Below are 26,895 nucleotides of genomic sequence, written 5' to 3'. Positions count from 1 at the left end.
CTGAAATATTTGCAAGGTTGCCATATCCTCCTACTAGACAATTCCCCTGTGGCTGTGCTGTTCCACCTTTCTGTTCCAGGAAAGCAATGGGTAATCACTTTTTTTTTCCTTGTGGATAGTTGCTTCCTAATTTTCTCTGTGCTTTTTAAAAAATCCATTAGTGTACCATTTTGCTATTTTTCCAGTCACCTGGACAACCAAAGCCCAGCATAGCCTCAATGTGCTAGGATCGCTAATCTAAAGAGGCTGCCTTACAACAGATGTTGCCTAAATCCCATGAACTAGGAGGTATATGCGGTGTATGGATACACACTGCGCAAAGCGGTATATGCATGAACATGGTGGAAGCAATGATGATCAGCAAGGATAGAAAGAGATGGAAAAACGTAGTGAAGAGTGTTGGTAGGTTGGTTTTAGGTCTGCTTGCTTTTCTTTTCCTTATCCTATGTCTTTAATTTCTTAGACTTTCTATTTCTTACCCTTTTTCTGGACTCTGCATAATGTTGCTGGCCCTGAAGCAGAATATCACATATGTATGTACAGTATGTACTTATTATTTTCTAGAAGCATAGTTGATAATAGTTTTATTTATTTATTTATTTATTTATTTATTAAATTTATATAGCACCCATCTCACCAGAAGTGACTAGTACAAGCTCATCCCTAAAACTGGCCATTTCACACAGCTAAGATCATTGTTTAGGCTTATTTAACAAATGTACTTTATTCCCTTAGGGTCAGAAATGGTACTGGAAGCCAAAGAGTCTTTTCTAAATTCAGGTTTTAATAGCTCATAAGTTCTGGCTTCTAGTGTCTGCCTAATAAATGATAACTTGATGAGGGAGACTGAGAGTCTGAGGGTTATTTACTTTCTTTAGTTGCTTAAGGCTGGTTTTCTTTCTTTCTTTCTTTCTTTCTTTCTTTCTTTCTTTCTTTCTTTCTTTCTTTCTTTCTTTCTTTCTTTCTTTTTTCCTCTGGTCATAGTATGTTTGAATAGGTTAAATGGGCAGGGATGCCTTCAGGGCACATAAAATAAGTTGTAGTTCACCTAAATTAATGGGACCCCTGGAAATTCTGCCAGAAATTCATTTTCAGAGAAAACTGGAAATTTATATTGATATGGCATGACAATATCAATTTGGAAGGCTCTCTGTGCTGAACTGCTGAAATAGATCTGGAATACAACACTCTTGTGAGAGGTGAGCCTTGCGGTCAAGTGAGAGGAACTGAGCCTCATTACTCACCAAGCCAGGAGGCTAGAAAGAAATGTAACATTCTTGATAGATGATTTAACCAGACGCTATCTTCCCCAGTATTTCTGATGGAGCCTCAGGGTTTTTCTCAAAACTGCTAGCACCATAAAAGGACAAGTCGCACATGCCAGGCAACAATTAATTTCCAACTCTCATTTATCCTAGATAAACTTGGCAGCTACAAAAAGTGCTAGGACAATAATTCTGGGCTACCCAATCTTTTTGGGCCAGTGGGCACAGTAAAAATTTCAAGAGCATGTTTCAGGCATTCTCACAAAATGGCAGCCATGGTGGATGTAGCTCACCATTTCCCCAATTTACTAGCAGCAAAACTCATGAGGTTGCTCCCCACCATCAGCCCTAACCTTCCAAAATTCTCGCCTTTGTTTCTCTAAGGATACTGACGCACTTGAGAAAGCACTGGATTGCAGCCACCCACCGTTTTATTTTCTAAGAAAGCCACTGGGGCCTAGAAACATTGCTGAAAATACAGATTATACATGAAGCTGGTGCTCTGCAACATGCTAGTTTCCCATTTATTTATTTTTGATTCAATGAATTTGAAAAAGTAATATTGGGGAGCAAGCAGCCTGGTGGACATCAAAAGAGGTGTTGGGGCATATTGGAGCCCCTTAATTGTACATTGGGATCTGTGCTACCATGCAGTGTGGCATTGCAGGCAAAATTATTGTTACACGGTCGCCAGTATATTTCATTTATTTAAATGACTTATATGGCTGCCCATCTGTAAAACACAACTCGGGGTGGCTCACAACAATAATAAAAACCACCCCAATAATAAAAAACCACAGGCAATAAAACCAGGCGCCTGACCCACAGTCTGTAGTCTATCAGACAATACAATCCTCACGCTCCAACCTCACCCTATCCCAGGTCCTGGGATATGTTAAGTCATTGGGAGTGATTTTACAGTAAATAAAAATCTGGGTATTATAATGAGGGCAGGAATGAACTGGAGTTTGATTCTTTGATGTTGAACATATTTTCTTGAGTACATGCACATGTTTGTGGTAGAGCAGGATGTTTTCTAAAATAAAAATAATAAAATAAGCATTGACAGTTAAATACATGCTGTCAGGGCCAGACATACTATAGATATAGGGTGAGCAGTATCAGAATCTTACTTTTCCGGAAGAACCTGAAGACATGGTTTTGCTAGAGGGCCTGGGGACCCCAGATTGATATGGAGCCCATCAACTGGTTGATTTGATTGTGTTTGTAGCCGCTGCAGGGGTGGGTGGGTTGATGGGCTTTTTGTATTGTGGATTTTAATTCTGTAAGCCACCCAGAGTCACTGTGTGTGAGTTGGGCAGCCATATAAATTTGTTAAATAAAATAATAAAAAAAATAATAACCAGCATCAGGGAGACTTGGTGTGTCCAGCCAGCCCAGATACTGAGCTAGTTTTCCCCATCACCAACTGCTTTCTGAGGCATCACAAAGCCCCTGAGTCGGACTTCAGCCCTGAGGTCCAGCCTGAGGAGCAACTTGATTATAATACTAAGTAACAACTGATGATTATCTGTCTTTAGAAGTTAGACCTTAGCTTGAGGTCACCAGTTAGATTGTGGAGTCCTTGGGGTTCTCTGAGCTTGGCTGTTTCCTTGCAAATGTTTCATTACCCAGCTAGGTAACATCTTCAGTGCTAGAATGGAATGGGGTTTGCTAAGAGAACCCCAAGGACTCCACAGTTCAACCCTGAGCTACGCATACTCGCTTCTAATTAGATTAAATGGATGCTTTACATTATCAGGAAGATTCAGTTCAAAAACACATTAGAACACCTGGACTGCTGCTGAGTTGCTGCAGAATAATACAGAGCTAGGCAACTTACTACAAAGCAGCTCCTGAAGGCAGCTTCCTACATAGAAGTGAGTCTTTTTATCTAACCCAGATTTTTTTCCTGGGTCAGCATAAGCAAGACTGAAATCATCGTCTCGTAATTCAAGGGGACTTTCTTGATCTCTTTTGGCTTGGCATAGCCATTAATATCCTGTTCTAATCTATAAAATTGTTTATCAATATCACTGTCTGAAATATTAGATTAAATAATAAAATTAATATATGACATGTTCCTCCAGTCAATATGGCTAATCTTTTCACTGACAGAGAAGACAGTTCTCTGAAATCTGTTACATGCTAATATCTATATAAAGCTTTAGTCATGTATTCGTTTTAAGGAGATTAGAGACAAGGCTTGGAGGCTCCCCTCCTCCTATTTATTGATCAAGGTTATGTCATATCAAAAAAGATAAGGGGGCAAAAAACCCAGATCCTCAGCAACTGGTTAGTGTTCTCTTTTTTCTGTTGCTGCATGCTTTAAAATTCTTAATAAACTTTTGTATTCTGGAAACAATATGAGATTCCAAATGTTGTTATTTATGTCCTAGTCTTATAATAACAATGTCACAGATAGCAGCCTATTAATATTTAGAGCATGTAGTAACACTTCAATTAAAATGGAAATGGTTATCTTGCCATTTAGCAATTAAAGAGGCTGGTAGAAAAGGTCAAGCAGCTTACTCAAGAACACATGCATGGCACAGAAACACGTGTCTCTTTTCTCTTTCTCTGTCTCACAGAGAGAGAGAGAGAAAGTCAGTAGTAGAAGAAGAAAACCTATTATCTGTCAAGTTTCTTTTTTTCTTTTACAATTGAAGGATGAAACTGACTGTCCATTAAGAACTGGTTCTGTACATTGTATTATGAGCAAGAATCTGATTACGGTATAATTGTTGGGCTGGAGATGAGACCAGGAGACAGAATAACTGTAAAATCAGAGTTCTCACACTTAATCCAAATGCCAAATTACTTAGGTCTGTCATATCTATTTTATGCTATGCATTTTTGAAGTCCGCATACACAAGTGTCTCGCATGGTCCGGCCTAATATTAATTCAGTTGGTGATTCTTGCTTGTTCCAGATCCTGACTGTAGAAAGGCATCTACTGGCTCAGCTTCTACCGTGGTATTATTACCTGAGATCAGCTTATATATTAAAAGGAAAAATATGAATGGGCTAAGCCACCATGCACTTAGTTAATTAACATGGGAAGTCATGTATGGAAGTTACTGTAAAAATAACGAGCTTTGATCTAAAGGGGAAACAAAGCATGATAGAATTACAGTGTTATTTAAAGTGCAGTACATCCATTTGGCTATGTAAATATTTTGGTAGAAGTATCAGGCTTGAGATATGACTCAATTACATGCAGGTTATAAGAAGAGTGAGAAATGCATAGCGTTTTGTTCATTAAGCTGATTAGCTGCACAAGATAATAACTAAATTGTCTACCCAGATTGTGCTTAAATATGAATATATATTTAATATATAACATAATGTATAAATAATTGAAATATTTATAGTTCCTTGAGCTATCACTTATTGTGAATCTGTTGTGGGAGAATAATAAGCTATGTGCAGATGTTCTAAATTTTAGAAGGCTGATTATAAGATAGGATGTGATTGTTGGAAGTAGATATTTGAAGGAGAACTTTGAAATAGAAATGTTCTTAGGGCATGTAAAACAACCCATTTTAAAATATACCTGATAATTCAACATAACATTTTACATGGTGATTAAATAGAGAAGTATAGTCAATCCAAGACCACCGAAATTCTTTCTCTAAATGTTCAGTTTTCATTTAATTTTACATTTCTTTTTACTTCTTGATACATAAGGAAAAATGTTTGAGCTGTACTCAGTATTCTCATTTCTATCAAAGATCCTGTGAAAGATGAACCACTACAGGCCTATTTCCTTGAATGTTTTGCTTTATGAGTACTTTCTCTTGCAGAGATCTAGGGGGGACATATAAGGGACATTCTACCCAAACTGCTAAGAATTTTTTTTTCCTGGTTCAGAAAGTCTTGCCAATAAATGCAAAGATGTTGACTGAAAAAGTATTGGAAGTACTCATTCATTTAATTTCACTGCTCTCTCATATATTTGAGGCAAATCAGTTTGTTCCTTTAGGTCAAACCAGTTCCTAGGATGGTTTGTAATATTACTTAAAAGGAAAAGCAACAGTGAAATAAAACGTACAGTAAAAACAAACAATTAAATGTGAAAGATGGAGCTCTGGACTTTAAATGCTTAATATTGCAATGTTATGATCTCTGGGAGGGCATTGTGTCAGATTCCCTACTCCAGGAGTGGGGAGGGACACTGATGCTTGAAGGAGGGAATCCAAGCTGGGATGTTATCTCTCAGTCCCCAGGGAACCCTCTGAGCTTTTAAGGTAACTGTTGAGTTCAAGGTAATGTACCTGAGTTGTGCTTGGAAAGAGTACAAAAGACACCTATTTTTAATACATGAGGATATATATCTGCTTTAAAGATTGTGGTGCTTTACATCTCCCCAGTTCCCCAAATTATACCAAATTATTGAAATGAAATTTTATCTTTTGTGAGGTGCACCTTCAATAATCAGCTCATTGTAGCTAAGAATGGAAGGTGACTTTGAAATTATGTTGATTATTATGATTCATAGCCCACGTTTCCACTCATAGGGCACTTCTGTTGGCTAACAAACTAAACTAAATATAAGCAATTAAAAGCCAATAAAAGCAATTAATTGTTAGCTGTTGACTCCTTTTCTGAAAACAGAAAGACTAGAGGCTAAGGGCGACTCCCAAGGGATTGCATTCTGTAGTTGGTTGTAATGAATTTTACCAAAGAATACTTTCTTAATTGTCTTTAATGATGATGTATACATTTACATGTGATGTTTAAATAAAGTTTTCACATTTTAATTGTAATTTCCAATTATTAGATCTTAGTATTGATAATAATAAAAAATAAATACATCACAATGCGGGAGCACCTTATTAAAGGTAGTGATGAATGTGGGTGAAATATTTAACCTGTATTTTCTGCCTGTTCAGTCTCAGCCAGTTTACCTCTGGGTGTTATTTAATTCCTGAATAGGGCACGTGTCACCCAAATGTTTGCAAGCTGGCTTCCTTAATTTGAACATTTGATTCCAATCTTCACACTTGACTTTTCTTCTTTAAAAATATATTTGATCTCAGTCTTTAAATATAAATAAATCAAAGGGGAAAGGTGAACCCCAAATATAACATACTAATGATCTACCTTATACCTATACCAAGATCATGCTTTTGGCACTTTCTGATGAGCAAAATGGGAAACGAGCAGATTGATTAAGGTGTGGTAAAAAGGTCTGAAGTGCCAAGCCTGTCATAGGTGAAAGCCAGCTATTAGATAACACTTTTAAAATTGTGGGATCAGGTGAGCAAAGGATACGCTGAAAGATTCAGGAAAATTGGGTGATTTGAGAACTCATTTGCACAAAAACTGTTTCAGGCGTTTTGTTTCTAAAACAGGAAGAATATCTATCACCTCATATTTTACACCCCAGAACTGAATATAATGGTATTTTTGAGCTCTTGAGTTTTCATAGTAATTCCTATTAAACGTATCACCAGTCCTCATATCTCCTATGTATTTGTCGTTCAGTTCAGCAATCTCAGCATCTGCGACTATCAGTGGTAATTGCAGACTCCTTTGCATTTTCTTGGATGATTGACTAGTTTTTGTATAGAAGATATTTGTATGACAGGGTAGAGCCTGTCATTAGGTACTTGAGGAACTAGGCTTAATCATATATATTTAATATTTCATATATTAGAATATTTTATTTGTGGAGTTAAGATGGCTTCCATGTTAGCACTTAACAGAGATAAGTAGGAATAGTAATAAGATTTCTCTTTTTTTATTAACAGCAACACTTAGAAACATAAACTCCTGGAATCAAAGCAATGCAATGTCTGCTGATGTCTGTGTGGTCCACTCAGGGAGAAAGCAAGAGTCGTGCAGGAACCATACCTAACAAAATTCAACCAAACCAGGAGCATTCTATTATGGCAGTTCCCAAATTCACATTCAGATGCAACCCTAGCTTCCTGATACCATGCTTTGGATGAAGTGCTTTAGAGTATCCACACTATATACAACCACACCATGGATTGTCTATAGGTACTATATGTATATAGTATACTATATGGCATAGGGCCTAGTTACTTGAGGGACCGCCTGTCTCCCATAACATCTACCCAGCCAATTCAATCCTGCAAGGTTGGTGTGTTCCAAGTTCCTTTGATTTAAACAATGTCATCTCCCAGGATCCCAGAAGCACACCTTCTGTGTAGCAGTGCCTGCCCTCTGGAATGAGGTTCCCTCGAGATTCAGATGGCCCTCACTCTGCTGTTGTTTAAAAGAGCCATGAAGACCTAGCTCTTCACACAGGCCTTTGGCAAGGGAAAGTGAGACCCCTCACTTCATCACACTTGCCATCTTTTATCTTTATTTTTTATGTTTTATTGATTTTATTGTGATTTCTTTGATTGTTGTGAACTGCCCAGAGTCGTTGAGAGTCAGGTGGCATACAAGTGTAATAAATTATTATTATTATTTACTATTGTACATCTAATAGTAATTATCTAATGTTGGTTTCAGTAATCCTTTTCAATAGAGTTTTCCTGAGCTGTACTGTTATTCCTGCTCTCTTTTCTGCCTGTCAGTCCAGATCCCAAAAGAGAGAAAGGTTTGTTAGTGTACATGCTCAAATGTATCTCACTTTCCTCTTATTTTCATTCACCCTAATTTTTGAGCCTAGGAAGGCTCCTTCTCTGAAGATACACCCACCCTGTGGAATAGTGACCACCTCCCACCCCACCCCGAGGTTTATATGGCGCTGACCCTTTTGGGCTTTCATAAAACTGTGAAAACTTAGCTTTTATAGCAGTCTAGGATAGAATGCAATGATTTACTATCTGGTAACTTATTTCTGTTTATTATTATAGTTTTTGAGTTGGTTATTGTCCTTGATGTGTAGTTATGTATAGTATGATTGTCTCGTTTTGTATTTTATTACTTATATGTTTGTATCAACAGCGTATCTAAGATTGCTGAAGTTTCTCTCAATTTTAATTCCAATTTCCATTTCTTCTAGTCCAGCATTTCTTATGACATATTTTTCATATATGGTTTTAAAAAGTAAGATAACAGTGTGCAATCTTGGCACACTCCTTTCCCAATTTGGAACCATTTAGTTATACTATATTCCATTCTAACAGTGACTTTCTGTTCATCATACACATTCTTTAATAGATTAATGAGGTGGCCCATGCTTTTAAGAGCTGTCCACATAATCTACAGAAGTCTTAGTGCAATCAGTAAAGCAAAAATAAGAATTTCTTTGGAAGGCCCTTGCTTTTTCCATTATCCACTGGATGTGATTTTGGGAGCCCTTGGCTCTTCTGCATGCAGTTTTAGTGGTGTCATTAATTTCAGTCCAGAGTTATTCAGACACTCTTTATTGGAACTATTCCATTAAATCCACTTTTACTTTCATCACAGAATCGTATGGAATATTGCTGAGGTCATATCCCATTGGTCTGATGGTTTTGTTTTCTTATGTTTAAGCTGAAATTTTACAAGAAGTACTTTGTTGATCTGAGTTACTTTTCATGATATTATACTTTTACAGGAGACAAGCATAACAGAAGACTATTTCCTAGAGGACTATAAGTCATTATCTCTACATGCCCTTCCAGGAACTGGGAGTGGCAGGTTTTGAGGGGAATTATAACTATTCATTTATATAGCACTACAGGTTGGAGTGTTAGAGCTGCCCTCTTTAGAGTGGATAGTTTTAGTTTATATATCCCCTCTGTATACCCATGGCATGATTAGTGAAATTTGGCAGAAGATAAAAAATTATATTCACCACTTGCATGGTTTATATCCAAATGCTCATTTGATAGTATCATTTGATAGTAGCAGGGGATTATCATACTAGCCTCAATGATTGTGAGCTTTATACAAAGTTTTGTTGCTATAACCCTGATTTTTTAGCAGCACATCCCATGTTACTTTGCCAATCCACAGACAGCTTACTCCATTTCTTCTGTGATGTTTTCTTCAGTCTACAAGATTTAATGCTCTTCTGATGTAAAACAGCCTATTCTAGCGTATTTCAGTTTGCTGATTTGTCATTGTTCAGTCTTGATATTTCTGCTTAACAACAACAATTTTGCCTTAATTTAACATTCTAAGACATTCCACATACAAATAGTGTGTGTGTGTATGTGTGTGTGTGTGTGTGTGTGTGTGTGCATGCGTGCAACATTTGCAACATTGAAGCTTCCTTTAGCCTATGGGCACATCAGCAACTGGGTTTCCTTTTGGCTTACTCTAGCCACATCAAACATAACAGTGCTACTTGTACTTGCCCTCTGCTGTTCTCCAGAAACTTACTGGATATCATTTGATCTGGGGAGTACATCTTTCAGTATCATGTCAACACTGTCCTGGTTGAGAGTGTGCTTTTGGGATGGGTTGGGTTTTTTTTTTTTTCTGGTAGAATAAAGAAGTGAATGAATACAGTTTAATTTCTTGTCCAATGGACTGTATTTATTCTGATCCCTTACCTATGACCTGCTTGTCATAGATGAACCTTCTGGCAATGCACACTGTCAATGATATAGCTCATAGCATCATTGGGATGCACAAACCCCCTCTTACCACAATATAGCAATCCATGAAGGGGAATCTAAATTCCATGTGCCTAAATCTAACCTCCAGGTGGTTAAAACATGGACTATCTCTATTCCCTCCATATTTACTTTGCCGAATTACAACTCATGGGGGAGGAAAGGACACTTGTAGTAGCTGGCTGCCAAAAAGAAGAAATTGCAGTTTATGTGTGGTAGAATGAGAATATTGGAGGGAGGGAGGGAGGGAGGGAGGGAGGGAAGGAAAGAAAGAAAGAAAGAAAGAAAGAAAGAAAGAAAGAAAGAAAGAAAGAAAGAAAGAAAGAAAGAAAGAAAGAAAGAAAGAAAGAAAGAAAGAAAGAAAGAAAGAAAGAAAGAAAGAAAGAAAGAAAGAAAGAAAGAAAGAAAGAAAGAAAGAAAGAAAGAAAAGGTACTTCTGTCCAGGACAGAGGCCCCACCCTGAGAAAGACAAAAAAATCCTCCTACCTGGCTGCCAACATTTACCCATCCCAAAACACTCAGAACAAAAAAGGTAATCATGAATCATGTACACACCCTTGCTCAGCAAAACAAGTCTTCTTTTTACACGTGCAGTGCTAAAGGGATAGACAGGCAAACCAACAAGTAAGTTCAAACATGCCTTTGTAGCCAAATGCCCCATGAATCTGCATCAACAGTGCACAAGAGCATGAAGAAAAAATACAAGATGCTTCATATGTTTAAGTCTCTACAAATGAAAAGAGCGAAGAGCCAAGGGAAAGCCTGCGGGATGACACAAAGCTGGGGAGACTGCTGGTACCCCCAAAAACAGACTCAAAATTTAAAAAAAGATCTTGATAAACTTGAACTTTGGGTCCTATCCAACAAAATGTTGTTCAGTGTTTAGAAATGTAAGGTTCTGCACTTAGGCAGGAAGAAACAGATGCACAGGTACGAGGTAAGTGGTACCTGGCAATAGTACTTCCGAGAAAGATCTGGGGGGCTTGGTAGACCACAGAATAAGGATGATCCAGCAACGTGGTGCAGCTGCCAAGAAGGCCAATGCTGCTTTGGGCAGCATCAATTGAGGTACAGTGTCAAGGTCACGGGAAGTAATAGTACCGCTCTGTGCTGTGCTGGTCAGACCACACCTGGAATACCGTGTCCAGTTCTGGTCACCACAATATAAAAAGGATGCTGAGGAACTGGAAAGAGTGCAGAGAAGAGCAACAAAGGTGATAAGGGACTTAGAGGCTAAATCCTATGAAGAGTGTTTAAAGGAACTTGGTATGTTTAGTTTAAAGAAGAGAAAGCTAAGGGGAGACATGATAGCAGTCTTCTAATACATGAAGGGATGTCACAGGGAAGAGGGAGTTGGTTTATTCTCCCCAGCACCTGAGGGCAAGACGAGAACCAATGGGTGGAAGCTTTACCATGAGAGATCCAAAGTTGAACTAAGGAGGGATTTCCTGACTGTGAGAGCTATTAAGCATTAGAACAGCCTGCCTCCTGAAGTTGTGTATGCTCCATCACTGGAGGTTTTCAAGAAAAGATTGGGCAGCCATTTGCCCAGAATGGTATGAGGATTCCTGCACTGGGCAGGGGGTTGGACTGGAAGACCCCCAAGGTCCCATCCAACCCTATCATTCTTTGAATGCACAGAATTCAGTGAACACCACAACTCAGCAAGTCAACCAGAGTTATTCTTTGCTTTTTCAAATACATTCAGGGCCAAATTTTCCAAAAGAGCCAGAATTCAAGCAGCCAACCAAGCCAAACCAAACTGTCAACAGAGAGAACTTTTGGAAACCAGATAAAATCACTGGAACACTAGCTACAAAAGAAACCGTTTGCATCTGAACTGCTTTTCACATCCCCAGTGTCTAAATATTACAATTTATATTCCTTTAAATCCAAAGATTTCCATTCCTTAGCCAAAAAAACCCTAGTCTATTATACTTTTTTTAACACTATTACATTTTGTAGATAGCATCTCTCCTATTTAGCAACATAATACTTCTAAACAGCTGTATAGAAGACAGTTGCTTCATAAATTATTGTTTTACTATAACAATACAAAATGTAATGTGTAAAAGATATCTCTTTCCTATTAACTTTGACAGTGCAATCCTATAATATTTACTTAGACATAAGTCTTGCTGGGTTCATTGGGGCATTTGGGATGCAGGTTCAGACGTCTGTACACATTGATTACGTTAACAAGTTAAGTTGCTTTATGATTCAGGATTGCAAAAATTATAAGTCTTGGGGAGTTTGTATTAATACAAAAGATATAATCCTCCCCTTTTTTCCCCAAGGTCTGTCATCAGGTTTAAATACCAAATTTACATGACAAGGTTAGATTCCTTCTCTGTTATTCAGATCTTTGCTCTGTTACAGCATGTTACTGAAATTGCACTCTCCTTTCTTAGATTCATTTTGTAATTGTGATAGTTCCTTAGGTATATTCACTTGAAGATACATTTAAGAATGGTTATACAACGAAATGTTTAAAATTCTGAATTGGTCTCAGAGGTCAAGAGGGGATCCTTGACCTGGGGGCCACATTTGGCTTGCTCCATTGTTCCTTGGAGAGGGTGGAGGCGGAGGTAAAGTTAGAGTTCCACCTCAAGGTGCCCAGAGCTTTAGGAACAGCGGCCTTCAGTGGCTTTGTACCCTCTGGCATTGGCAGTAGCAATGTGCTTTGAAACAGGGCTCATGAAGGAGCAGCTCTTCTTTCACCTTTGTTCGAGAAGCGTAAAGCAAGCTGTTCTGGCCTTCAGTGTATGACACAGGAATCCTATGACTGGTCCATCTGTACATGTATCAGGGAGTGAATTGTATAACTGAGGGGCATTCATGTGGGAGGGCAGTCATGGTAGCCACAGACCATAGTTCTTCCCCACTGCCATATTAACCAGAGAAGTTCCATGTTGCATCCAACACTGTTCAGAACAGATTTATTGCCACTATATTGTCTATTAATATACTTAGGTTGCAGCCTTAGTGTTCTGATTTTCAAGTAAGCCCGTCCAAACACAATGGGGCATACTTTTGAATAAGCACACATTGAAAAGGTACAATACTAAGTATGTTTCCAGAAAGGAAATCCATGGAGCTTAAGGGAGACTTGTTTCTCAGCAACACTGCTTAAGGCAAGGCTTTAAATATAATGTATTTTTATGCCGGCAATTTCTGCATCACAGTCATACATCTACTTTCCATCCTCCATTTTTGAGAACAGAAACAGAAACAGAATACTGCTTGTTTCAGTATTTTTTCTTCCTAGAATAGAACAATGGCCTCTCTGGAGCTGATGATGTATATACTTGAATAAAAATGCCACATGTGGAAAAAAATCAGCGATTCAAAGAAGATCTTATAATGCTGTTTTTCACAGCTACACAGAAAATTTTGTATATTATTTCTGAGCCCACTGCTTTTCAGGGAAAATACAGCATATATGTATGAATGTGCAATTGCCACTGCAGGCTCTCACAACCAAACAATTTAAAGAATCGGCTCTTTTGTGTAAGATTCAAATAGCAATGCAGTGTTGTAGAATAAGTGTTCCCCCCACCCTTCACTAAGCCATAAAAATATTGCCATTTTGGCATATCAGCTACCTAAAAGAGGGTGATGTAGTTAAGAAAATCAATGACCATCTCCAGTTTACAAATGTTTCCATACCTCGTGACTTAGATTTTTTTCTTTTAATTTACCTCTCTATTCAAATAGTTGATTAAAAGTTGGGCAGCTTCTTTCTTGGCATATTTAGTTAAAGATATTACCAAATGGGAAATTCCGGGTATTCTATGGCTAAGACAGCATTTTTCACCCCCTACCTTCTAATTTTTCTCTGTTTCTTTTTTGAATGCCTGGACGTTTGGTTCAAGTCTTAACCCAGAATGCCATTTTTTGAATGAGTCCTTTCATATCCCAGCTAAATATAAACTGCCAAACAAACAAACAAAAAAACATATTTAGAGCAGTTATTAATAGCTGCAATAGTTTTCTGTACTTTCTTGTTCAGGATCACTTTATATTTGTAGCTAGAGCAGTATCACATGGCCCAGTTTTCTAAAGCCCATCTAGTGAAACCATTTATTTGTATAGACGTCTTGCGCTATAAAAGACAAAATTATTCTTTCACTGACAGTCTCCTGTGGTTGCTTTATAGATACAGAACTGAAGTGACAGTGGTTCTTTGCTGTGCTCATGAATGAAACCAGCCACTTAATGCTAACCCTGTGGCTTCAATTGCATGCTGCATTACGGGAGGGTCGCAGCATATGCATCTTTTCTTTGAAAATAAGAGCAGGACAAAAATTGGGCAGCAAAGTAAAATGTTAGCAGGGGCTCCTGGGTAGTCAGAAAAGAATATTTTCAACCATATTTGATCATTAGGGCAATACTCAACAATACAGATTTTTATGGCAGTATTGCTATATGCCCGTCTACATCATGGATCCGCCAGCTTTTTTCAGATAAGGCTACAGCTGACCTTTCAGGGCTATGCTCCAAGTATTCAAGGTCCAAGGTATTGACCTTGATTTAATTTAAACTCATTAACTATAGTTGGTGTAGTTATTCTGCATGTGTCTAATATGCCTAGCTGGTGGCAGCACCTAACGAACCTTGGCTATTGTTTGAATAGCACCACATTCACAATAAATATCCTTGTCCTCAGGAAGAAACCCCCATTTTTCCATGTGATCTTTAGTTCTACCCAAACCAGTGCGCAGTCTACTTAAACATCTCCAAACCGTCCACTCCTCCTCCGAACCTCCAGGCAACTTCTCAAGCAGTTCTATCCAATCGTAAAGATGTTTTGCTTGGGATTTCCAACTTTTTAATCGCTCTGTTTGAGGTGTGGTAGCAATCTCCTCGGTGCAATCTAAAAATCTCCTCCTTGATTTCAATCTTTTTGTAGGAGGTACTTGACCAAATAATGGGTGTGCCGGATCATGTAATACCTTTCCATATTCCACGTCTTGTCCCACGCTCCTTCTAACACCTGGCGGGGCTATTCCCTCCAAGAATTCTCTCATTCTCTCATATTAAAAGGCATAATTTGGTAGCCACTTTTGGGGGGACTCCGCTGAGCTACAAAATGGGAGAGAGGCGAGATGGAATAAGCAGTATTGCCTTGTCGTACATAGAGCTTGGCTTGTTTGATCTTTGTCCCCATTTTTCATAAGTATCTACAGGTAGATTCTCCAGACACTGAACATTAAAACAGACACCGATGATTCTTTGGTAGGGATGACCGGCAACATGTATTCGAACCCTGAGATTGCATAGTGGGACTGTGTCAATTTTTTAGGGGAAAAGGTGTTTGAAATAGCATCAGCTAAACCAAAAAATATTTTCCTATTTACCAAATAAAATACAACTGCTGTAGAGGGCAGTGTGCAATCCTGGGAAAAGATTCAAAGCTGCATTAAGGACTTGCCAAGGGATGCTATATGAGCACCTCTGGGTGCTCCAGAGACTTGTTTCTCTTTGAATCCAAAGCACTGCACAGCCTTTTTGCACAGTACATAAATACACAAACATCAGGGAATTGATTTTGGTTTTGTTCTTTGGAAAAAAAGGAACACTTTCAAATGTAGAAATTGCCTAAATTGCCATGCATAGTGGCTAGAAGTGGTATCTATAACTTTCTAATATCTGATAACAATTCCCACATGTGCATCTCCTCTGTGTTTTTAATCTTCCTATTACTTTCAGCAAAATCTCAGCAGCAATTAGATTTTTTATTGACAGGGAGTAAATAGATCTCTATTGTTTCTGCCTCTGTGGAATTAATGTCACATAATTTAACTTTGTGGTATCTCAGTTTTCATATTTAAGGTCATGTAGCGTTAGCCCTTACGGTGGTAGTTCAGAATTTGTGACATATATTATATGCAGTTTGTGTTAAAGACTCAAAAAAACAGATAATTCTTAAATGCTATTTTTATCCAGATTTAGCAAATAACTGAAAAGGAATTTGTTTTGCTGAGCATTGTACATACATCTTGGCAAACATAAAACTAATCAGTGGTGTATTTCAGGCTATGTACTTGGAGAAAATGAATGCCAAAGGTTTTGTAAATGCCACCTTACAACCTATGAAACTAATGATGGGGAGAGGAATCATCTGAGACAACAGATTTTGTCTGGGTTTGGAAGCTAACCAAGGGTGGACTGATTAATATTGGACAGGACACCACCTGGAAGTCCCAGGATTGCAATCTAGATTGGGACACTGGAAAATCATCCAGAAGAAAGCAGTGGCAAACCAGGTCCATCTTGTTGCCATGAAAACTACATGGACATGTCCATGAAGTTACCAGGAGTTAAACTTGACTCATTGGAGGCTTTACTTTATTTACAATCTTTGGGCTTATTTTGAAAGTCCTGTAATCTGAAACTTACATATAGGTATAGTAGATTGTAAATTTAACCAGTAATAAAATGGGTCAGAGCTTTATGCCCTGAATTTCCTTGAATGGCATATTCATTAGCACGTATTGTTCAGCCCTCTTCCATCAGTTGTCATTGTTCGAGCACATAATTTACTCAGCTCCATAGCAGCTGAATAACATGCTTTTTCAGACTTAGAAATGAGAAGGGTTCAACCATGATTAAAAAAAAATAAAAGTATCTTGCATGAAAATTCAGCTTTTTAAATATGAGGTAACCCCACCAATGAAGGACCCATACTGAAAGCAAATCAACATAGCGAGTCAAGAACCTGGATGAGTTGAATAAGGAGAATAAGTCAGTGAAGCCCTCCTATTGATTGTTCAGTATGAAAACGTGTATAAAAATGTCTGTGGTGCGGAAAGGAAAAGATGAGGAAAAACGTGTAATGAAAGTTATGGATCTCACTATCACACTGTTTGTTAAGAGCTTGTGAGTTGGATAGCTTTTAAAGGGGATCAGATACATTTATTGATAATTGGCTATTGGTGGCTATTAGTTGTATGAACTGAATGGAACCTTCCTGGATAGCAGTTCCTGTGAAGTCAAACAGTATCCTAGAAACATCTGCTTGATCACTATTGGAAACAATTTTGAGAATGTTGTGAATATAGCCCGTGTACCAGTTTCACAAACAAGATAAATTCTTTGTTACATACCAACCCAGAGTATTCCAGCCCCTCCTCTGCTGGATATAGAAAAAGTTCATTGGGTAGAATTTGTTAGAAGTTCATGGAGAGAGGGTGATAAAGAGCTGGGTTTTCCATCTTGCCAACAGCTTTTGATTAACATATTGAAATCTCCTAAGAAGCTGGAGAAATCAGATATTTGAAGCAGAGGGACATTTGCTTCAGCCGTCTTCTAATTTTGTAGAAAAAGGTAAAATGTATAGCCAGAAATTTGCACTAGCTTTTCTATTTCTGTTTACTAAGCTATACTGAATCTCATGTTTTTATCTCTCTATAAGTTATGGAACTGAGCATTGATATTGGCTTTTATGCATATCTCAGGATATGTTCATGAATATACACATTTCTCATTAGAATTTTGTTGTAATCTGTAATAATAATTTGAAACTTTTGCAGTACCTTCTCAGAAATTCGCAGATTGTGGGGATGTGGATTGTCTGGCAGAGAACACTACATTCATAGCAAACCAACAAAATCTCATGCTTTTTCTGGAGTATGATATTTACTTCTTTATTTTTTTTCAACTAATTTGTAAATGGCTGTGATCTGGGTGGTTCTGTAATTTATCTTCTTCCACATTAGATGTCTGCAATTTCATGTTTAAAGTTAAAGTATTTTTTACATGTTACTTTTTGTTTTTCTTTTCTTTTTTTTTTTCTTGTTTTTCTTTCTTTCTTTCTTTTTTTTACTAAAGTTTGATTTTGTTTATCTCCTGTGGGATACATTTATTTCCCAGGGTGGGAAAAGAAAGTGTAAATCCTGGTTACCATACCTGTATACTATATGGCGAGGAGGTAGCACTATAGAAACTATTTCAACTTTTGCATTTTGACTTTTCAGTCGCCAGAAAGGCAGCATGGACTTTGAGAGTCCTATCTCACATATTAGGGTTAGGGAAGAATGCTAGATGAGGCACCCCTAGAGGATAGGTGGTAGCAGCAGAAACTATCAAGGAACTTGCCAACAGCAGGAGGTGGGACTAGGGCATGAATCCTCAGGGTGATTCTGGGAGAAGAGATTTGAGACCTCCAGCCTTTCACCATGCTTGCCTCAGCAAATTCACTATAGAGGAGGAGCCATGTTACTCTGTTGTGATAAGAACAACAAAGGCTATAACTGATTAATGGTACAGAGAAACTCAGTTATGCAGACATATTATGATGTTTTATTTTTTCTTGACAATCTCACAAGCTACAGTATATTTTAGTTTTTATTTTTTTCTGAATAACGTGATCCACTTTGGAAAACCTAGTGGGACTACCAGGAAGAAAAGGCTATCTCAGGTACTTGAATTAGGAGGTAAAGTGTGGTGTAATGGTTAGTTTTGGGCTAGGACTGAGGACACTCAGGTTTAAGTCCATCCTTAGCCATAGGAAACTCACTGGTTGATGTTCGTACCAAGTCACTTTCTCCCAGCCCAATCTACCTCAAGGGTTGCTGTTGAGGAAATCAAATGTAAGTGACCCTTGTAGAAGCTAACTTGAGGTCTTGGAAGAAAGACAGGATATAAATCTAACAAACAAGCAAATCAATAACCTTATTAGCAGTGGTGATTGGTAAAGCACCCTGGTTTGCCCAGGGCCTTGCAAGATATAGACCGGGCGGGGTGGGGGTGGGGATCTGCATTCATTTCTGTGCTTGATTCCTTCTGGCCATTACACAAGGCCTTTCTATGTCTAGTGGCAGAGAAGTCATGTTGCCTAAATCAACCATGTACATAGAGAAATAGAAATAACGCTTAAAGCTTTAAAATAAAGATGAACATATGTATGTGTGAATGGCAGTAGAGGGACTTTTCCCCCATTTGGTAAGAATGCAAACATCACATATTAATATATGTTTCATAATTGAAAAGGTAGTTTACACTACCATTCATATGTTCTAAGAAGATAATTTCTCTGACTCCACTATTAAAGACGAAAAGATAATATTTGGCATAAACAATCATTTTCTCTGCACCTGATGGGACCTGGTTTGCAGAGGTTTTTTACTTCTGTCTAAGGAAAGAGCAGCTATATTTCCCCTTAACATCCCTCGCCCCACTCCAGATTGTATGAATGGACAAAGAGTTCCTGAGAAGTTTACTCATTTTGTAAATTTCTGGCAGTCTCACAAGAATATTGCCTCAAAATATAATTGTGTTTAAAACATCAGAGAGAGACAGTGGAAGGAAGCAAACCTCTCCACATGCTTCCCAGTCACACAGAAAGTTGGTATTCACAATTCCCCTCCAATTATTTGGCTGAAAATGAGCAAGTTGGGGAAGTGACAGGCAGGATACAGGGAATTTAGGGAGGGGGACAGCAGGTACAGCTGTTTCACCTGCACAAGTTCTATGAACAACCCATAAAGTTAATTGCATTGTCAGAAATAGTTAATTGAGATTCTTGCCACTGTTTAGGGGCTACCAGATTTAGATGACAACAAAGAATTGTAAAAAAAAAACCCTGTATCTCTTTGCTCCCACTTAGCGCCCACTTACTTTTTACAACCCAACTATGGTAGCACTATTGTCCTCAGATAGACTGTAAATAATCTGATGATAGAGCCATATCACTTTGTATGATATGTCCACTTTAGGCCAGAGTCCCCTTTGTTGATTGATCAAAAAAAATGATCTTGCTCCATGCAGATGTTGTTTTGTAGTCTTTCAATTACAGTATATTCCTACATGTCTTCTCAGAATTTGGTCTCATGTCTCTGGTATTTACTCCCAGCCTTCGTTACTAAAACCAAAGTTGTATTTTAACAGGGGGCTATTTCTGGAGGTAGAATCTGAAGCAAAAAAAATACATTTCTTGTCTTATGTTTCCATGAGAAGCCTTACTTGGTGATACTATAATACTGTAATTACTTACATTTTGTGGATCACATAAAGATATATTAAATCAAGTCCTATGTAACTAATGTTGTGCCCTTTGACGACAGCACAGTTAGATCATGGCCAGACTTGACTCATTCCCTTTATATGCAAAACTTAATACATCTGGATCTGTATGATTAGCATAACTGACATAAGTACTGCAACGTGAACTTTATTGTTCTGCTACTGACCTTTACTTGCAGCAGCTTTCATTCTGTACAAAATTATTTCCAGGTGAACATATTGCGATCAGATAGTTGATGTTATGGCAATTACATTTGCAAATTTCAGAAGGAACACTACTTTCTTTGTAATTCCTTACATATAATATCATTGACGCCAGAGATGGCAGAAGCCATTTAACGCAATCATCTGATGAGATAGTATAAGAATTCACCTCCTTTCCATCCGTTTGGTAGGCAGCACCGTAAAACTACACATGGAATTAATATGAGCTCCAGGTACATATTTCCTCCTTTTTGGGATGCATGATCATTAACCTCACTGTGTGTAAAATGCAGATTAAAACCTCTTAACTTTTGTACTCTTGGGATGATAATTGATATGAAAATTGGTTTGCCATCCCTAAGCTCCTTTGTTTAAATGATGGTAGTGGCAGCGAAGATATTTTTTAGAATTTTATCTGCTGTATACCTCACGTGATGAGCATTTGTTGATTATTATTTTCTGCTGACAAGCAGAGCAAGTTAAAATTCCCTGCTAAAGCAGACAAAGCTGGGCTTTGTCGCAGAACTTTCTCCTTTGGTTTTAGTAAGATTTTTTTTTTTACTGCTTGCCTCTCTTGATAGTGGCTAATATTAATGGCATTTCAGAGGTGTTATGCATTTACAATATAGAACAAGTATACATTAGTTGGGGTATTTTGCCTTTATTGTGTACCTGTTTATTTCAATATCTGAAGTATCATCTTTGTCTTTAAGTCTCTCCTAGTTTCTCCTACCCATTGGTGTTTCTCTGGTCTATCTCAGTGTATAACTGCTCTTTTTGCCAATTTTTCAGTCCTATGACTATTCATTTTCCTTGAGCACTCCTATTCATCCAAAGCCCTTCTCAAAACCCCACGTCTCTGTGAAGCCATAAAATAGGATGAAGCTGAGAAAACTTATGTTAATGTCTTTCTTTGGAAAGATGAAAGACATTAACATAAGTTTTCTCAGCTTCATCCCATTTTATCAAATTCTTTTCTATTTCTTTTACTTCAACTCTGTTTTCTTTTTTACCTCTCAAAATGTAGATTATAAGCTCTTCTAAGGGTGGATATTATATTTTTGGCTCAAGAAAATCCACCCCTTCCTCATTATTTAAGCATATAATGCAAATATATGAAATCCAATGCCGGTTTTATTATTAACATTGGATATGGATTATTCTTAGAATGTTCTTGGGTTGAAGCATTGAAAACTTGACTTTTTCAGCTTCAGCCTTAATGGAACATTCTGGTACTCAGTATTACCTAACCTTCATGAGAGGACTATTAGTTTCTCTCTCTTTTTTAATCAGATGCTTTGTTTCTTGTTTTTGTTTCTGTCAAAGCAGGATGCTGACATGTTGGCAGGTGATGAGCAAGCTTGGAAAGAAGCCAAAGAAGTTATAAATACAATAGGAGCACCAAAGTCATGCGAAGGTATCCTTGGTCCACAGTAAATACATTTCCATTCAGATCAGGAGGATATAAAGGTCAACTTGCTTCCTTGTATTTATTAAACTCATACTCTTCCTCCCTATAAAATGTATTCTGTATTTTTCAAATAAAACCATATTTAAAGAAAAAGAAACAGAGAAGGCAAATCAAATCAAAATGTGTTCTCTGTTATAAAAAACTCTTTTGTCCTTTATTTTTTTCCTCAGCATTTGTATCTTTAAGTTTCTGGAGGAGCAGTTCCCTTTTTCTGCTTTGACCTTGCAGAACAAAATGACAGACACTATAAATATTTAAGTCTTAATGTAGTTAGATAAGCCAAAAGAAAATACACACATATGTGTATACATACATACTTAAGAGTGTTAATCTTTTGGCCTTCTAAGTTGCAATCCAATACTAACTTACTGTTTAGTGAGATTTTACTATTGAAGTAGTAAACCGTATTTCATTCCATTTTTAATGTAAAATACTTGTAAATCAAGATTAGACATCTACAGTATTTTGCTGTCTTTAATAACTAAGATTTTTCTGGCTCTTCATCACTTCTCTCCAGTCCCATCACGTGTTGTGCTCTGTTTTTCTTTAGACTGGTTTCTCTCAAAAATTCTTCTTTTTCATCACACTGTTTACTGCAACCTCTTTCTTCAACTTACCATGCCACTGTCCTCCTTCTTTGGGACAGGAATTCAACTAAAGGCCATAATGTGTATGGGGCAGGGAATCAAACCTTTCCATTAATGCCATCATGTCAGTGTGCTTAAGGCTGTGGTAGCCTGCCCCTTCCTCAAGAAACCATCCTTGGACCTAACGTTATTGGACAATTTTTGTCCTGTCTCCACCTTCCCATACGCATTATGGCCTTTAGTTGAATTCCCCTTTTGGGGAAGGTTAGGAAAGTGGTCAGGCTACAACTTCAGAGGGCCCTGGAGGAAGCAGAATATCAGGACTCTTTTCAGAGTTCAGGCCTTGTTATAGTACTGATATGGCATTGATTGCAATTGTTGATAACTCTGGAATCTCTGGAGGGACTGGGATGGTGGGGGTACATCCATCCTGGCTCCCTTTTATCTCTCAGTGGCTTTTGATACGACTGATCATGGTACGATTGATTCTGGACCAATTTAGGAGGTTGGGAGTGGAAAGCACGGTGTTGTGGTAGTTTTGCTTCCTCCATGTTGGTTCCAGTTAGTGTGGGTGGAAGGGAGAGACACAGCCTAAACTCCTAATGTATAAGGTTCTACTATCTCCATGCTCCTATTTAACATCTGCATGAGGCTGCTGCATGAGGATGTCTTGATAGGCTTGGAGTGGAGATGTATAATTTGTTATCAGTAGGCAAATTATAACAAATTATATATCTCCACCCCTGGCTGATCAAATAATGCCATTTAAGTTGCTTTCTCTGTGTTTAGAGGCTGTAGGGGTTTGGTTGGGGAAGAATAGACTCAGGTGAGACCTGGCACGACTAAGTGGCTATAGGTTCTGGAACCTCCTGGAGCTGGGCACTTACCATCTTTGGCTCTGAATGGAGTAGCACTCCACAGAACTGGTGCACAATTTTGGTGCAGATTCATTGTGCCTGTTCCTAGACCAGGAAATCCTATTTACCATCACTCATGCTTTGGACACCTCCCATTTAGACTATTGCAATGTGCTCTACGTGGGGCTGTACCTGAAGACCACTCAGAAGTTGTAGCTGGCCCATAATGCAGCAGCATGAGTAGTTACGGGTATGTCTAAGTTTACCCATGTAATACCTCAACTCCACAAGCTGCATTCACTCTCATTGGACTTCCAGATGCAATTTAAGGAACTGGTTATCGCCTGTAAAACCCCTTATGGTGCAGGACTGGGTAATTTGCAAGATAGTCTGTCTCCAGTTACTTCTGCCCATCCCACAAGATTTGACAAGGTTGGCATGCTCTAGGTCCCTTCCATTAAAGAGCGTCATCTTATGGGACCCAGGAGACCTGCCTTCTCTGTTGCTGTGCCTGCCCTTGGCACAGCGTATCCCAAGATCCAAATGGCCCCAATCCTGCTTGCCTTTCCTAATGGCGTTACAGACCTATGTCTTTCCCCAGGCATTGGGCCAGGTGGTTAGGTGAACCTGTTTAAGTGTTTTATGTGGTTAGTTAACTATAGGGTTTATTAGTTTATAGAGGCATGAACTGCCTCTGATGCACTATATTTTAATTGCTGTTTTGGTTACATTGTTGATGTTTTTAGCTAGGTGTTAACTGCCTAGGATCACATGGCAATGGGCAGCCTATAAATTGAATGAAGAAATAAGTTATTTGTGAACTGGTATCTTCAATTTCATTAAAAAAAATTCTTTAACCACTAGCCATTTAATATTCTAAACTAACTGGATTGGTGATTGTTAATTTACAGCCCAACAAGCCTATATTTTTATATGCTGAAGAATATAATTTGCAAGCTGTTTTAATTCTGTTGAGACATTAAACCAGAAATAGGTTACTAGAAATATATCACTTATTTTAAGAAAATAATGCTTAAAAGAAAATTAATTATAGCACAAATTAGTTTTAGTTTCATATGATCACCATTCATATTCATGTAGTTTGCTTCCATGTTTTACTGGTAAAAATGGAGCCTTCTATGGAAGAGGGTTTTCTAGAATAGAAAACTGCAATGTTTTAACTTAATGTTTTGCCTTTTGATTGATACTTCTGACATGGGTTAATCCTTAACACAAATAAATGTCAGAGTGGGAGCAAGTTTTGTTGTCCTGCCAGACACTACTGAAAAGCAACACCTCTCGTCTCCCAGACACCAACATCTATCAGCTAAAATTACTTGACCTCGCTATGGATGCCTGCATAAACCTTGGCCTTTTGGAGGAAGCTTTGCATTATGGTAACAGAACTTTGGAACCCTACAGGTGAGAGCTAGAGTTATTGTGATTTATTACAAGGGCCCGTTTCCACCCAAGATGGTGGGACACAACACATCTCTTCTGTGTTGGGTTGATATAAGAAAGAGAGATGGTTGTTCTTACCATAGAAACAACTTTGCAGATATACCAAGGCAATTTGTACAGACACCCTTTTTGTTCTAAAAAATAGAGAATAAATTATTTTACAGGTGTAGGGTAAAAGAAACTGTTTTATATTTATAGACAATTAGGTTATGCAGAATAAGAAAACCAATTTCTTCCCTCTCCCCCCCACCGCCCCCCAAGTTCCTTGATCATCACAACATCGTTTTACACTGCTCTGTAGCCTTTTTTCCTATCCATTCAGCTCTTCAGCTACATGTGTTGATTTATATGCAAATGTACACCAGTCTTAAGGAATTGCCATTTTCCCTGGCTCTTAACATACACATAGGATAGGAATTACCATTCTGATAAAGAGGGGAAATAATGAAGCTATTTGCAAGTGGTTTCCACTTGCTCATCATTCTCTAATCTAAAATTGCCTGATCAATAAAAAAGTGATATCTCTTTCTCATTGGCACATCCAACTTTCCAACTGGACAATTTCTTTTGTGGACAAATTGCAAAGCACAATTAAAAATGATTGAACAATCACCTTTTCAGCTTTTCCTGGGACTAAATTTCACCATACTTGAAGTATATCGGGAAGACCGGTCATAATTTTTATGATGTACGTTTCCTTGGAAAGTTCTGGAATCTTTTGTGTTAGGTCCCTATGTACTTTTCAAACACCTCCCAGGTACCTGTTTAGAGACTAGCATTGTGCCTTCGGTGAGTCCTTTACTTCCTTTTGGTACTCCCTGATTTTAACCTGTGACTAGCTAGTTTTCATTCTCAGAGTTTGAATAAAAGAAAGCTTCTTCCTTTGACAGAGGGAGCCGTTGTATATGGTATAGCTGCAAGGGCAAAAGAGCAGGGTGATCAAAGAGAATCTGCAACTTGGCGTTCTTTCCCTCTCTGTTTCTTTGCTTTTGGTCACAGCAATAGAGTTTTTTAAAAAATAATAATAATGGGCAGCCTCAGTAATAATATCTTCGAATACTACTGGTGGTATTGTATGTCTTTTTATCTATTTACTTAAAGAAAAACAGGCACTTCATACCATTCAGTGGGGTTTGGGTATAATAAAGGAGCATTTCACAGTAGCAGACAGAATTTTAATTGCTGTACAATTATCCATTGATCTCAGTCAGGTGCTTTCAAATTTTATTTTATTTTATTTTATTTTATTTTATTTTATTTTATTTTATTTTATTAGAGACCCATAGTTTATTGAATATTCAAGTTCTAGACAATCACTTCAAAATTGTATAAATGTACTATAATTTATTTATTTATATTTCGAATTTAGATACCGCCCATCTCACAAAAAGTGACTCTGGGCGGTAATTATTTGTATTATCTTTAAATTTAATTTCAGGTGATTATTACTGTAGTGATGAGCAATGATATAAAAATCTCTCCCCCCTAGACAGATGAAGATTGCCCAGTTTTCATCTAAGAGGTGAAATGCTGAACTGAAGATACTTATTTACTTCAAGGCAAACAGTGGGTCGATGGCAAAATGGGGACAAAATTGCCCCTTAGGCACTTAATTATTAAAAATGAAACATTGTCTAATTTGTTCTTGAAGATGTGAACAAAACTGCAGTGTACAATTAACCAAGATATTAGTAATTGCCTAATTTCAAAATATTGGCCTTCACAGTCATTTTGTTGAAAGGCACTTTATTATTTAAATATCCATAAAATGTATATCCCATATTTTCATTGTTGTTATTTTAAGCAATCCTTGCTTTTCTACAAAATTGGTGATAATAATGTAACTGCCCTGCTAGGCAGAAGCCTATGAAGTCCAACATTCTGTTTCCACATTTGCCAATAATTAGGTTCCAGTGGAGGATCCCAAGCAGCAGAGGAATGCTCCCGGTGGAATTGCCTCAGACATCTCAACTTAGAGATGCGTTGTCTCTAGACATCTTGAGCTATTGATAGTCTTTTTCTCCATGAATTTCTCTAATCTTACTCACTGAAAATGACCTTCCTGTTTTAATTTACTTCCTTAATTTACTATACTTATTCAGCTATGCTTCTGTAACCTTCAAAAATTGGCCAGAAATACTACATGGGTACAAAAGAGTTGCAGCAGAAAACAATTATAAGTTAACCAAATCATTTTACTTTCTTTCCTTCTGTGACATACTGTCCAAACTATTTATTACAGCCAAGTTGTTGTCTCTCTTCCTATTGTTCCCCCACAGTAGAGATACATGTCACAATTGTACGTTCTTCACTGAATGTTACTGGCTTGCAAAGGCTTTTGACCTCTCTTGCACCTTGAATTGGGATTCTTAGTCTTTCCATGTGCAAAAGCATTTCCTGAGGAGAGACATTTTCAGCCTGAAGTCTTGTTATTTGAGGGGGGGGGTTTACCTTCAAGTAAAAAGCTTTGACGGTCCTGACAAAAAGTCTTCTGTT

General features: G+C 37.8%; 1 protein-coding gene across 1 annotated transcript in view; it reads left to right on the top strand.

The window, feature by feature from the left end:
- The window catches only part of SMYD3 (SET and MYND domain containing 3), a 347,612-nt gene that overhangs the window by 284,024 nt on the left and 36,693 nt on the right, over positions 1–26,895 (top strand). The window contains exons 9-10 of the mRNA XM_007422260.4: positions 21,353–21,440; positions 24,186–24,360. Coding sequence (XP_007422322.2) covers positions 21,353–21,440; positions 24,186–24,360 — 263 coding nt within the window. The remainder of the gene's footprint in view (positions 1–21,352; positions 21,441–24,185; positions 24,361–26,895) is intronic.

This window comes from Python bivittatus, unplaced genomic scaffold (assembly GCF_059951505.1).
Source record: "Python bivittatus isolate LINGU-HERP-01145 unplaced genomic scaffold, Pbiv_v1 ctg000020_np1212, whole genome shotgun sequence".
Classification (NCBI taxonomy): Eukaryota; Metazoa; Chordata; class Lepidosauria; order Squamata; family Pythonidae; genus Python; species Python bivittatus.
This window is presented reverse-complemented; position numbering and strand designations above follow the sequence as displayed.